Here is a 14,635-nt window from a genome sequence, read left to right as displayed (position 1 = left end):
CTCCTTTAAGCCCCATGAGATGTCTAAGCTGCAGCTGTTACACACCTGCTTAGATTCTAATTCCATTTTTAGTTCTTTTTAAAACACAGGAAAGGTTTTTCTTTACCTGATAACATTTTGTTTGCGGCTGCAAACATCGTCAGAGCTGACGCTGATGGTGGCGTCACTTCCTTCTCTGCTGCCCGCAGATAAACAGACACTGTTTACTGGTTGACAAAGATAAACAAGATCCTGGTTCTGGTCTATAGGGCCTTACATGGACAAGCACCATCATACATTGGTGAGCTTCTCAGTCTCTACACCCCCAGCAGGTCCCTGAGGTCCAGTGATCAAAGCCTACTGGTTGGGCAGCGCCAGGCTAAAGGTCAAAGGTGACAGATCATCTGCTGTTGTTGCCCCCAGACTCTGGACCTCTCTCCCCCTGAGCCTGAGATCAGTGGACTCAGTGGTCTCCTTTAAACTCACCTGTTCAGGATTTGGTGGGACCTTCATCACCAGCTCTCCTTATTCTGCTCTTATTCCATATTTCCTGGGATCCACACATTTCTCTTTCCTTATATTATAATTATTTATCACAATTTTTATTAAAATTTTCTCTCATTTAAAACATATTAATCATTTTTTTAAATCTTTTTATACTTAATGATTTTTTTTTGTGATGCTCTCCGTGATTTGTATCTTCAGTGGCTCCATATAAACAGTGGTTTTCTTGGAAAGGGGCACTAGAGTCCAAACGGATTGCTGAGTGATAAATGACATCGAGTTTATGAAGAAGTTTTTAGGTAGCGGTCCTATAAATGATGTCACCGTCATCTAAGATGGAAGGATTGTCATGTTGACCAAGGTTTACTTTGCAGAATGAGTAAAGGATGACCTGTTGCTATAGAAACCCAATTCTTCACTTGACTTTAGAAAGTAATGAATTCATGTGCATGTCAGATGGAAGTGTGCTGTCAGCCAGATACCCAGATACTTACAGGAACGAGCTGTAGCTCTGTTCCATCCAGGGAAACAACACTAGGGTGGAAAGTTATGGTTGAAGATCATGAACTGTGTTTTATTTGTGTTTAAATGAAGATGAAGGTTGGAGAAGGCTTGCTGAGTAAGGATGCTGAACAACTTTGTAGAAGAACAAACATCAGAGCATTTCCTCTTTTACTCCAGGATGAAATCGTTAATCTCTTGAATCCAACCTTCTGTTTAAACGTAGCAGAAGGTCTTTGTTTCTGGAGTTCCTCCGCTGCTCTCACATCTGGGTTTTTCTTTGGATTGGTGGATTATGATATTTTGTTTTCTCAGGGAAACTGCGCCGGCGCCAGTTCTACTCCCAACCGTTAGGAAACGGTCGGGTCCTCACCCAGGGCTCCACCTTCACCTACCAGGATGTCCTGGACCGGCTGCTGGTCTACGTGCCGGAGACGGTCAACGGGGGGGTTGACGAAATGGGCTTCACTCTCACCGACGGCGTCCATACGCACACGGGCCGGCTGGAGTTCACCATGGACGTCAGGAGGACCGAAGGTCCTCGAATGACCATCAACAGAGGCCTTCAGCTTCCAGCAGGTGGGTCTGAACCCGTTTCAGGAATGCTGACAGATCCGTCCGATACAAGTACAGGAAAAAAAAAAACATTGACCGCACCTGTGTAGCACCTTTCTGAGTCAGAGGACTCCAAAGCGTTTTACACTACAGTTTATCATTCATCCATTCACACCCTGGTGAGGATGAGCTACAATGTTGCCACAGCTGCACTAGGGCGCCCTGACCGCCACCAGCAGCGGTCAGAGGTGGAGAACAAATGTGTGATGGCTGATGGGACTTTACAGGGTTAATGGAAGGCCACCCAGCCCCTGTGGCCCCCGCGGCCAGAAGACTGCAGCACGTACCTGGTGCTGCAGTCTTCTTCCAGCATGGCTCCTGCACCCTTTAATTCAATTCAATTCAAAAATACTTTATTAATCCCAGAGGGAAATTAGAGTTTCAGTACACACAATTCTGAGATCAGACATACGTACATAGACATATGACAAGAATTGGTGACTGTGGTCATTCGCAACCCGAGTCGTGCTACCTTAATAGAGAACAGAGGGTTTATATGAGGATCGAATCAGGGGGAGGAATAAAATGCATTTCAGAGTTACCCTCAACAGAGAGGATAGCTTTGCTATGCAAAAATCACCTCAGACAGATATGCAACAGACTTCAGACATTACACAACATAAGTGTCCACTAGGTGGGGAGGTAGGTTTGGGACTCTCCTCACTTCAGAGCGTGCAGCCGCATGGAGCAGCGCTCATCACCTCCGTTTGGACGGGAGGGAGATAATGGGTTAGAGAGCAAATTGACTCCTAGATACGTTTCCACGGCCTTCACCGGTCACAGTCCTGCCCAGGCTGGGATAGGGAGACAGGGTTTCCATAGCGACGGCAGCATTCCACATTTCTTCTGAGGGGGGAGTAATCGCTTCAGCCTCACAGGCTCAAGGGCACCAGATTCAGATAAGAACTTTTGGGTTTTGGGTACAGACAGAGATAATTTCCTCTCTGCCTTAGTGTTCTGTTGGTCTTCAACCCCTCTAGATCCAATAATGGCATACTTAATCCATCCCAGTTCGAGTTGATCCGTCAACTCGCTCCTTGATGGTATCCACCTTCTGTGCCAGAGCCTGAATCTCAGCCAAAGTTCCAAGCTTACGACTCATCTCGACAATTATATGAGTTTGTGCATTCACAGCGCGGTGTAATCCATCCCTGAGCTCCGGGATTGAGCCAATATTCCTCGAAAGCTCGTTAATTTTCTGGTAAGCCAGGTAACCACTCAGGCCAAACAGCAGGAATCCCGACACCAAAACGACGAATATCCAGACATCTTCAGAATCCTCTACAGACAGTTGAGAGAGGCAGATCAGGTTCCACTGTTTCCAGGAGTCCATGATATGCCCAGCTGGCTCTGTCTTAGAGGGGCATCCAGGAGCCCCTTCTCCCATTCTCACCGTTGAAAATTTTGTCAATTGCGTTGAGAGACCAACTGACCAGATCCATTTTAATCATTTCCAGTTTACAGAAAAAATGCAGAAAGCGCCGTGCACAGGCAGACAGGACAGAGAGCTTTGGGAGGAGGAGGAGGGAGGGAGAGGAGAAAAAAGCGTCTGTACTCTCCAAGAACCGGAAGACCATGAACACAGCTGATTGGTTTAGTTTAGTGGTGAACTGCTCCTGTAGACACTAGGGAAGGCTGGCAGACGTTTCAGCTACTAGAGTGAGGCATTAAAAAGGTGAAGGCTCAGTGAGGAGTTGGGTTTCTAAAAGAAGAGATCCAGACCTGAATCCCAGTTAAAGGAACGTTGTGTGTTTTTCAGGATCGTCGTCTAAAATCACCGAGCAGAACCTGAAGGGTTCTGACATCGACTCGGACAGCCTGAAGCTGCGCTACGTCCTGACCAAAGACCCTCCGGTGGGCCGACTTCTGCTCAGCAGGACCGGACACCCGGAGAAGGTTTCTGTCAAAGGTCCAGTCCAGAGCTTCACCCAGGACGACGTCAACAAAGGTACGGGCTGGGCTAAAGGCAGATTTCCTGTAAAACCTCTTCATTTTGTATTAAAACGGACTAAATAGTTAACAGAGCTGTAATAAATCTCTCAAGTTTACGTGGTCAGATTCATTATTATTGCTGTCAGCTGCTGGTGGCAGAAGCTGGTGTGGTCCACCACAGAGGAGCTGCTCTAGCATGATGACTTTAATTATTCTACAGGTTATTGTTCAGACTTCTGACGCACACACACACACACACACACACACACACACACACACACACACACACACACACACACACACACACACACACACTCGAGTGTTGGTGAGCGGCTGCATCTGACTGCTTACGCTCCGTGTGTGTTTTTATTTCTGCAGTGGGACAAACTCTCCTCACACCGTCCAGAGTTTTTTCTTTAAAGCTTCCATTAAATCCTCCGTGCGGACACATAACGAGCTTCTGCGCAGTATTTGTTCTGCGGGAATGAAAGTTTCCATCACGGAGAAAGTTGGGCGGATGCGCTTGTTTACATGTTTGCCGCGTGAGGGACGGGAGGGGATGCCATGCTGCAGGGTGGCGGAGACAGACAGCTGGTGGGATCAGCTCTGAAAGGCATTGATCACAATGAGCAGATCGTGTTTTCTTCACGGAGATCAGATGCACATTCCTCCTGAACTCGACTGTTAAACGTAAGCCACAATGCAGGATCAGACAAGGATGTGTGTGTTTTAGTGTTCCTCTGAATCAGTTGGACGTACTTGAACGTTTTACTGGATTATAGGTGTGTGTGTGTGCCTGAATATGCTATGGGTGGTGCTCCTAATGGATAAATAAATATTCGTCTTCTGGTCGGTAGCCTAAATGGTAAATTGCCTGTATTTGATATAGCGCCTTCTAGAGTCCTGGAACCCCCCAAGGCGCTTTACAACACAACCAGTCATTCACCCATTCACACACACATTCACACACTGATGTTGATGAGCTACGATGTAGCCACAGCTGCCCTGGGGCACGCTGACAGAGGCGAGGCTGCCGAGCACTGGCGCCACCAGTCCCTCCGACCACCACCAGCAGGCAACGTGGGTTAAGTGTCTTGCCCAAGGACACAACGACAGCAACAGACTGAGCGGGACTCGAACCTGCAACCTTCCGATTGCGGGGCGAGCTCTTAACTCCTGTGCCACCGTCGCCCCCTAGGAACCAAAATGTTAAAAATGGAACGATGGTGGACACCCGCGGTTAGGGATGACGTCAAGCTGAAGAACGAGTCCTATCGGGTCTTTTTGGCCTGTATGACGCCAGAAGCAGCTTATTTTGTACCGGCAGGCCAAGAGGAACGCCGCTGGGGTGGTCGTCCAGGCAAGAACCTGGGTGTGGGAGGAGTTTGGTGAGACCGTGGAGCAAGATTCCCATACGGCTTTGAGGAGATTCTGGTCCGGCATCTGGCATCTCAGGAGGGGAAAGCAGGGCCTACCAGCACAGTTTACAGAGGGGACGGTGTGCTGCTGACCTCCACTCAGGACGTTGTGGATCGGTGGGCAGAATACTTCAAAGACCTCCTCAATCTCACTGGCACGTCTTCCAGTGAGGAAGCAGTCTGGAGACTTTGGGTTGGACTTCTCCATCTCCGGTGCCGAGGTCACTGAGGAGGTCAAAGAGCTCCGTGTGTCATGTTGTCCCTGCCGTAGCCCGTCATCCAAGTGTAAAAAACATCCATGTGTTTAGCTCGCCGCACGCGCACATTTAACATCCAAGTGTAATCTCTAAACCCCCCCCCCCCGTGCTTCATAAACAATCAGCTGCTGCATGATGACAAATGTTTACAAACATCTTCATGAAACAGCCTTCTCTCTCTTTATCAGTATAAAACACGATTAGTGAGTCCACATCCAGACACAACCATCCTCAATGCCTCATGATCTGCAGCAGCTGAGGTGTTGTTTATTTGTTTGTTTGTTTATTTATTTCTCAACAACACGCCCACTTTCAAATGAAGCACACTCCCCTTCTTCTGACATTTTTTCTTTTCTCCTTTTGAAACTATTTTGTTGTGGTGAAGCGCTTCCTGGTTGGTGTTTTGAGAGGCGCTGTGTAAAAGTCCCGTCTTCTTGTGCTCCAGGCTTGCTGCAGTACCGCCATGAGAAAGGACAGAAAGGAGGCAGCCTGTCGCTCAAGTTCAACCTGGTTGACCCAGAAGGCAACAAGCTGATCGACCAGTCCTTCTTCATCAGCGTTCTCGGTAGGTTTCTCTGCTCTCTGTCACCTGCAGCCCAGAACTCACGGCTGAACTGTTCTTTCATTTGTTGGAGAGGACAGGGCAATTACACCAGATTTATGCTTCAGCCCTACGTGCCCCCGCCGCACGTCTAGCATACAAAACCTTCTCACAGGGTTTCTGTGGGAACTCCTGCATCTGAAGCTGCTTCACACCATTCCTCTAACAGTGTCATGGTGAAATTAGTTAGGTTTGATGCTCACAGACGATCCTTTTAATCCCTTTCGTTGGAACCATCGTCTGATCCGATCTGCAGACGAGCCGCCTGCAGAAAGTCCTGCAACTTTCAGAAGAGAGACGTTTTTACACAACATCAGCCCTCAGCTACAGACCCACACCTGTCCCAATGAAATAAAACCCTAACCTGCACGTTGTTACCTTCAAAACACAAATACTGCTAAGTTGTTTGTCATCTATATTAGGGCTGCTCAATTAATCGAATTTTAATCCCAATTACGATCTGAGTTTTGAACGATTATAAAAACAAAAGCCGATTATTTGCTTCTCCCACTTGCACTGCCCTGAGTTGCAAATGAAGCGCTCCTGCTGCCAACTTAGCGACTTTGACACTATTTCTAACGGCTTTTCAGACCCCCTTCTTGACCTTTTAAATCCTAAAAGTACCTAGCCAACACCTCAGAAACATCTCTGGTAACCCTTAGCTACTTTCTGGATAACTGTCGTTGACATTTCCTGCAGGTTAGCTAAAAACTCCGCCTGCGTTCGGACCGTCCTTCAGGACATTAGGAAAGGGAATGATGTAGTGATGTGCCGGTCGCTAAAGAATCGTCTCTCAGAGCCGGCTCACTCTTGGATTAACCAGAGTGACACACACCGTACCTGCAGGCTCATGAGCCGATAAAAACGGCTAAATGTGCGCGTGCAGCGCGCTAAACACACGTGCAGCTTGCCCCTGATTGCTGTGAGACCGGGTTGGGGGTGGAGCTGTGGTTGGGACAGTTATTACATTAACTGATGGACTTGTAAATAAATAGTTTATAAATAAGGTAGAAATAGATAGAAATAAGTTCCTCACACTGATAAATAATGACTAATCTCTCTGAGGACACGGTGCTAGTGTACTCTCCTACAGCACCTTGACATTACTCAATAAATGTTATGCAACATTTTGTGAACATCAATTTATTTGCATGTATTTGTTATAAATGCTACTGTATAATTCTTGCTGTCAGGATTTGCAAGATATTGGTATTTGGGTCTGTACTGGTTAGACTTAAATGAGTTAAACCAAGGTCTATAGCCCTTGGGTCATAGACTATGAGCTATAAGTATATTGATGTTTTTATACTGGGAATCAGGAGTTATTTTAGTGATCATCTTGTTTCTTATTTATTTTTGTCCTGATTGTGCCCTGAGCAATTTTATGACAGAATAAAAACAAATAAAATCAACATAAATTGAAAAATCGTCTTAAATAATCGAGATCTCAATTTCAGTCGCAATAATCGTGATTGTTATTTTTGCCATAATCAAGCAGCCTTAATCTATATTAGTTGTAACCACTGACCCTGGTTCTGTTTTCACTCAACACTTTGTACCACCTTTCTGTTGTTTTAAGATTTCTCTAGCTTTTTCCTTCCTGATTGGACTGAACTGGTATTTTTGTCCATAGAGGACCATCTCCCTCCATCTGTGGAGGTCAACAAAGGCCTGGTTTTGGATGAAAACTCCATGAAGAAGCTGACCACCCTGCAGCTATCGGCCAGCGATCAGGACAGCGAGCCAGGAGAACTTGTCTACCGGATCACCAAAGAGCCGAGCCTCGGGCACCTGGAGCACACTGCCAGTCCCGGTATGAGGGTTGGGGTTCTGAAGGGATCAGCTCAGGTCCAGTATGTCAGCGGGCTTCCAGCGTTGCAGAGGAGGTCTAAATACGTCTCACAACAAGGTGGAAATTGATAGGCAGGGGAATTGATTTATTTGTTTATTTTTATATTTTTACTGCTTGACATGGTGCGTTCAGGGACTTCTCAGTCATGCTGAAAATATCCTGATTCCATCTCTGTTACTGACATAAAAGAGGCGGTATTCTTACGTCGCCAAAGGAAGGCGTTAGTCCCAACAACAAATCAGCTGTTTTTCACGTTTTAATCTCAGCAGTGCGCGTTGACCTCAACTCTAGACATCAGTCAAGCGTTACGATTCAAGACATTTGTTAGACTGAACGGATCAGTTATCTTGTGTCCCTCCAGCCAAACGTCTGTTGGGAGAACCTCGAGAGGGAGTTGGCCTGGCTTCGTTCAACGCGTCCCACAAACGCATCAGTGCAACTTGGACCACCAGACCAAAGACGGGACGGGACTTTTTATGGGTTTTAGGAACAATTAATGCAGATTTATTAGATAATTCACTACAGAGTAGATGCTGGATTTAACCCTTAAAACGCCAAAGTCGCAATACGGCGACAAGCGTCATGGCTGACTTTAACGAGCCACAGCTTCAAATATGATCCGTCATGAAGTTACTACTTTACACCAGAAGAAAGTGGAGATGTGTAACTTCAGGCTGAGCAACGCTTATGGGTGAGTTTATGTTGAAACTTTCTGAGTTTTGAGGGTTTGAAAAACGCCTCCCGCCGAGAGATTCCCGGTCGGGAAGAGGACGAGAGGAGAGGGTGAGTATTAGAGGGATAAAACTTATAAAAGTCGGCAGGTGGGGTCTTTGTTGACTGATCTCGTTTCCAAATAAAGCCCCCTCTACCCAGAACGACTCCTTAAAGGTAAAATGTAAACGACAACCAATCACTCATATTAAAGTGTGTATTTATTTCTGACAGGAACCTCTCCTCTGTCCCGACCGCATTTACAACCTCTGCAACTTCTTTTGCACTTGGGCAGCGAGCGTCTCGACCTCGCAACAAAGTTTTCTTTCATTTTTCCCGGTAGAGCGCAGGGAATCCACATTTTTCATGCCATGGTGCACGCACGGGGGTGGGGGGGGGAGGTTGTAAGCGTGGCGCTGGAATTTCAGCCATGGTGCAGCGCCACGCCTGAGCCTATGTAGGGGAAACACCGGAATCCCCTCATGTGGTGAGGACGTAGTGTGACCACATATGATAAATTAAGGGCGTTTCTTTGTGTATGCCTAAACTGGAACTGGGCGTGGTTTAACTGGAAGTAGGTGGGGCTTCAATCACCACATTATTTTAAAGTTGAATTGAATATTTAAGTGCATGAATGAATGCAACTGAACTGATGCTGCAGGAAAGATGAATAAGACACAGTTTTAATTTAATTTTGTTATTTTCTGATCAAACTGACTGTTTTCTAACTTTCTTTGCATTTTTTCCCACAAAAAGTTAAACAAAACAAGGTGTGTGTGTGTGTGTGTGTGTGTGTGTGTGTGTGTGTGTGTGTGTGTGTGTGTGTGTGTGTGTGTGTGTGTGTGTGTGTGGTGGGTACAACTACCTATTATCAGAGCGGTCTGCAGACACATCCAGCTGCTGTTATTTATTTGTTGTTGGTGTTTATATAGAAATAAATGTATCTGCTGGGCTTAAGGCCCGGGGCACTTTTACACCACAGACCGACCCACTTTAGATCCTGACCTGTTATTAATATTGTCACGTATTCTTTACACCAATCAGAACATTCTGTAATGTTCAGACATCCAGACCTTAGAAATGAAATAAAGTCAATATTAAAATAAAAAATGATTAATATTCTTTTTCATTAGAGGGACTGCACACCATCTGCAAACATACGCTCCACCCCTAGTCAAGATTTGAAAAATGCCATGAAAGTGGGCGTTGCCAGGAAGCCATCCTGGGAGGGAGGGGGAGTGGGAGGAGACTGTACCGATGACGTGAAATAGTTCCAGCCCCAGCCAGTCGCACGTTTTACATGCAGTAGCCGCTGTTTTGCCACGGGGGGCAGCACTGAGACGTTTTTAGACCTAGATTCTAGATTTAATCAAGTTTACACAAACATGTCAAAAAATACACAGAAACAGAAAGATTGCATTTGTAAAGACCCAAGTATACAGTTTATAAGCACAAAAATGTTACTTTGGGGTTTAGTTACTCTTTAAAGATCAGTTATCCGAGAACACATTTTTAGATGAGACATCACCCAGCTGAAGCAGACATTTGCTTATTTCTAACAGAGCTGAGCTGTGGGAGAAAATATTCTGGCTTATTTCATCTCATTTTCCATCACCTGTGGGTTTAGTGCATTCACTTAATATTAATTATTAAACTATAAATAACAGGTCACTACAGTCTGGGCATGGAACGTGTGGCAGGGGTGAGGAGTGAGCACCACCTCACCCCTGCCACGTGGACCTCAACGGATAAACCATCAACCCTGCTCAACGGTCAGCTTTTCTGGCGAGGTCACCCTTGAGGACAGTGGGAGGGTTATGTTTATCAATAATTCAAAATGACTCGGATAGACTAAAAATAAAACCTCACTGTCTCTGCAGGAGCCAGAATCCCGTCCTTCACTCAGGCTGACCTGGTGTCACGCAGCATCCAGTATGTCCATACCAGCACAGAGGAGAAACACGCCGACCAGTTCTCCTTCAGCCTCTCAGACGGGACAAACGAGGTAGACAAGCAGAATGCGAGCAAAGGTTTACAGATGGGGCTCAGTATTCTACGACAAACATTTCAGTTTCCATAGAATCCAATGGAAACTTGAGATAAAAGCATCTGATGAATGAATAATATTTAAAGCATCATTTGTTTTTTTTAAAAAACTCTGTTTTTCATAACTGACCTGTTTTTCTTAAGCAGCAGAACAAATGAAGCCTCATTTAACTCATCCATCTTCAGCTGAATTTGGTTTTCATTTGGTCGCAGAAGGGTGGAACCAGGTGGGATCAGAGGAAATGACGCTTTTCTGTCCAAGTTCTTCACAAGACAAAACTTTGCCCTGAGCCCACTTTCTTCTTTGCATCTGAAAAGATTTTAGTGAAGATGAAGGTGTTCTAAATATGTTCATCCATCCATCCATTTTCGGCTGCTTATCCGGGGTCGAGTGGCAGGGCAGTAGGCTAAGCAGGGAGGCCCAGACTTCCCTTTTCCCAGTCACTTGGGCCAGCTCCTCTGGGGGAATCCTAAGGTGTTCCCTGGCCAGCCGAGAGACATAGTCCCTCCAGCGTGTCCTGGGTCTTCTTTTAATTCTTCTCCTGGTTGGACGTGCCCAGAGAACCTCACCAGGCAGGCGTCCAGGAGGCATCTTAACCAGATGCCCGAGCCACCTCAAGTGCCTCCTCTCCATGTGGAGGAGCAGCGGGTCTACTCCGAGCCCCTCACGGATGACCGAGGTTCTCACCCTATCTCTAAGGGAGAGACCAGCCACCCTGCAGAGAAAACTAATTTTGGCCGCTTGTGTCCGTGATCTCGTTCTTTCGGTCACTACCCAAAGCTCGTGACCATAGGTGAGGGTAGGAACGTAGACCGACCGGTAAATCGAGAGCTTTGGCTTCTGACTCAGCTCTCTCTTCACCACGACAGACCGGTACAACGCCCACATCACTGCAGATGCAGCACCAATCCACCTATCGATCTCACGCTCCAGTTTTCCCTCACTCGTGAACAAGACCCCGAGATACTTAAACTCCTCCACTTGGGGCAGGACCTCATCCCTGACCCAGAAAAGGCATTCTACCCTTTGCTGACTCAAGACCATGGTCTCAGATCTAGAGGAGTTGATTCTCAACTCAGCTGCTTCACACTCGGCTGTGAATCGTTTGAGCGAGAGCCAGAGATCATGTTCTGATAAAGCCAACAGGACTACAACTGCTAAAAGCAGAGACTCAATCCTCAGGCCACCAAAACAAAACCCCTCAACACCTTGGCTGCGCCTAGAAATCCTGTCCATAAAAGTTATGAACAGAATCAGTGACAAAGGGCAGCCTTGGCGGAGTAATGTCACAGGCACTCTGGGCAGATCTCGTCCAGCCCTGGAGCCTTGCCACCAAGGAGCTTTTTGACCACCTCAGTGACCTCAGCACCAGAGATTAGAAAGCCCAACTTAAAGTCCCTGGACCCTGCTTCCTCACTAGAAGGGGTGCCGGTGGGATTGAGGACATCTTCAAAGTTCTCGGCCCATCAATTCCACAACGTCCCAAGTCGAGGTCAACAGCACACCATGCCCACTATCGATAGTGTTGGTAGCACACTGCTTTCCCCTCCTGAGGTGCCAGATGGTGGACCAGATTCTCCTCGAAACCATATGGAAGTCTTGCTCCAATGTCTCACCAAACTCCTCCCACGCCTGCGTTTTTGCCTCCACAACCACCTGCGCCACATTCGACTTGGCCTGCTGGTACCTATCAGCTGACTCTGGAGTCCCACAGGCCAAAAAGACCTGATAGTACTCTTTTTTCAGCTTGACAGCGTCCCTAACCGCTGGTGTCCACCTGCAGGTTCAGGGGTTGCCGTCACGACAGGCACAGACAACCCTGCAGCCTTTGCTCTGGTCGGCCGTCTCAACAATGGAGGCAGGGGACAGGGCCCATTTGGACTCAATGTCCCCCGCCTCCCCCGGGAACGTTTTGGAAGTTCTGCCAGAGGTGGGAATTGAAGCCTCCTCCGACAGGAGACTGCCAGACGTTCTCAGCAGATCCCCACAATATGCTTGGGCCTGCTAGGTCTGGCCAGCTTCCTCCCCACCATCAAAGCCAACTCACCACCAGGTAGTGGTCAGTTGACAGCTCTGCCCCTCTCTTCACCCAAGTGTGCAAGACTTGCGGCCGCAAATCAGATAAAACAACAACAAAGTTGATTGAGCTACAGTCTAAGGTATCCTGGTGCCAAGAGCACATATGGACACCTTTGTGTCTGAACATGGTGTTCATTATGGACGATCCATGACAGCACAGAAGTCCAATAACAAAACACTGATCGAATTCCTCCCCACCACACCTCTCCAGATCTCACTGTCGTCGCCCACATGAGCGTTAAAGTCCCCTAGCAGAACGAGGGAGTCACCAGATGAAGCGATCTCCAGCACCCCCCTCCAAGAACTACAAAAAGGGTGGGTAGTCTGGGCTGTAGTTTGGTGCATAAGCACAGATCACAGTCAGGACCCATTCCTCCACACGTAGGCGGAGGGAGGCTACCGTCTCATTCACCGGGGTAAACCCCAACGTACAGGCACCAAGATGGGGGGCAACTAGTATGCCTGCGCCTCAGTGTGAGCAACTCCAGATTGGTAGTGTCCAACCCCTCTCATGGAAACTGGTTCCTGAGCCAGAGCTGCAGATGCGTTGGGGTGCGTCTGACTATATCTGGTCGGAACCTCTCAAACTCGCACACCGACTCAGGCTCCTTCCCAACCAGAGAGGTGATGTTCCACATGCTGGGAGCCAGCTTCTGTAGCCGAGTATGGTATAAACCAGCTGCGAAATTTTCAGGCGGGATGAGCTACGATGTAGCTAGAGCTGCTCTGGGGCGCACTGACAGAGGCGAGGCCTGCCTAACGCAGGTGCCACTGGCCTCCCTGACCACCACCGGCAGGCAAGATGGGTTAAGTGTCTTGCTCAAGGACACAACAGCAGCATTCTCTGGTCGGAGCCGGGATTAAACCTGGATTTAGTTTTTTTCCCCATTTATTTTATTAACCCTCTGATGCATGAATTATGAGATCTTCAACCATGATTTTTTAAACAATTTTTTTCATTCATCTTTAGATGTGAGTGAAACAAATTTCAACAAATATTTTTTGTACCATTTTGTTAATTTACAAATAATTTATTACATGTCCATCTCAGTGTACAACGTGCATTCTGAACATGAAATATGGTGGCTTGACTTACTGAAGTCCAAATGGAGGGGCTCACATGCAATAAAGTCTTCAACAGCTGTGCTTAATAGCAAAAATAAAGAAATAACAATTTTGAGTACCTGTCCACTGTAGTGACCATTATGCATCAAAGGGTTAATTCACATTAAATCAATATACGCAACGAAATTACTAAAACCAAAATGAAAAGTGGACAGAAAGAAGAAAAACGTATGTTATCTGGCCTGTTTAACTAAAATAACATTAATACAAATGAAACAGTATAATTCTAAATTTACTTTGAACAAAATTACTTCTTGACTGGTTTGCTAACACAGATTCAATCAATAAAGTAAAGAAAAAAGAAAAGAAGAGAAGACAAATAACACAGAAAGAAGATATGCATACATACATAAACACACATATGCATACATATACATACATATATATTAGGGGCTGCATGACTTAATTTTTTTTTCAAGAGTTGCACACTCGCACAGACCTTTTGAGTCTTGTTTCTCCCCATAGAAAGTATTTCCAGTTCATGTGAATCACTTTGGGTTCATGACATCTAAGAAAACGCTCATTGAGCTAAATCCACCCCATCGAACCTCCGGAGCAGCAGGTTGGTCTTCCTGAGTCGAGTCTAACCCTGATACACATCTGATCAGAATCGCCCCATTTCCTGTACTCGCTCACAGTTTTACCATTTCTTTTTCCCCTTCATGTGTCCTTCCCTTTGGCAGGTGGGACAGGGACCCCTGTAGCAACACAATCCACATAACTCAGCACACCTGTAATGTTCCTGCTTCACCTAAATCACTGTGAAGGAACTCCTGAGCTTTCAGAGGGGTGATGAAGTAGCACTCCTGCTTTGCTTCATGCATAAATCTGCCTTGCTAAGCAGAACTAATGAGAAGCACAAGGACTATAATAAACATGTAAAAATGGAGGTAATTTGGCCTTTATGCCTGAGTGGTTCTGTGCTTTCATTTCCATTCCCCCTGAAGTTAAAGAGGTCTGAGTTTCCTTTATTAGCACCGTGAGTGGTTTTATAAAACCGGTCACGCTGCAGAA

The 14,635-nt window shown here is 46.6% G+C and overlaps 1 protein-coding gene across 3 annotated transcripts in view; it reads left to right on the top strand.

Annotated features, from left to right (window-relative positions):
- The window catches only part of fras1 (Fraser extracellular matrix complex subunit 1), a 232,789-nt gene that overhangs the window by 176,862 nt on the left and 41,292 nt on the right, over window positions 1-14,635 (top strand). For all 3 annotated transcript variants that reach the window (XM_070555614.1, XM_015960219.3, XM_054730402.2), the window contains 5 exons: window positions 1,300-1,563; window positions 3,359-3,547; window positions 5,652-5,771; window positions 7,441-7,620; window positions 10,251-10,375. In XM_070555614.1, coding sequence (XP_070411715.1) covers window positions 1,300-1,563; window positions 3,359-3,547; window positions 5,652-5,771; window positions 7,441-7,620; window positions 10,251-10,375 — 878 coding nt within the window. The remainder of the gene's footprint in view (window positions 1-1,299; window positions 1,564-3,358; window positions 3,548-5,651; window positions 5,772-7,440; window positions 7,621-10,250; window positions 10,376-14,635) is intronic.

The sequence above is a fragment of the Nothobranchius furzeri genome, chromosome 10, assembly GCF_043380555.1.
Source record: "Nothobranchius furzeri strain GRZ-AD chromosome 10, NfurGRZ-RIMD1, whole genome shotgun sequence".
Taxonomy (NCBI): domain Eukaryota; kingdom Metazoa; phylum Chordata; class Actinopteri; order Cyprinodontiformes; family Nothobranchiidae; genus Nothobranchius; species Nothobranchius furzeri.
The sequence above is the reverse complement of the archived record's forward strand: the minus strand, read 5'-3'. Positions and strand labels throughout refer to the sequence as shown.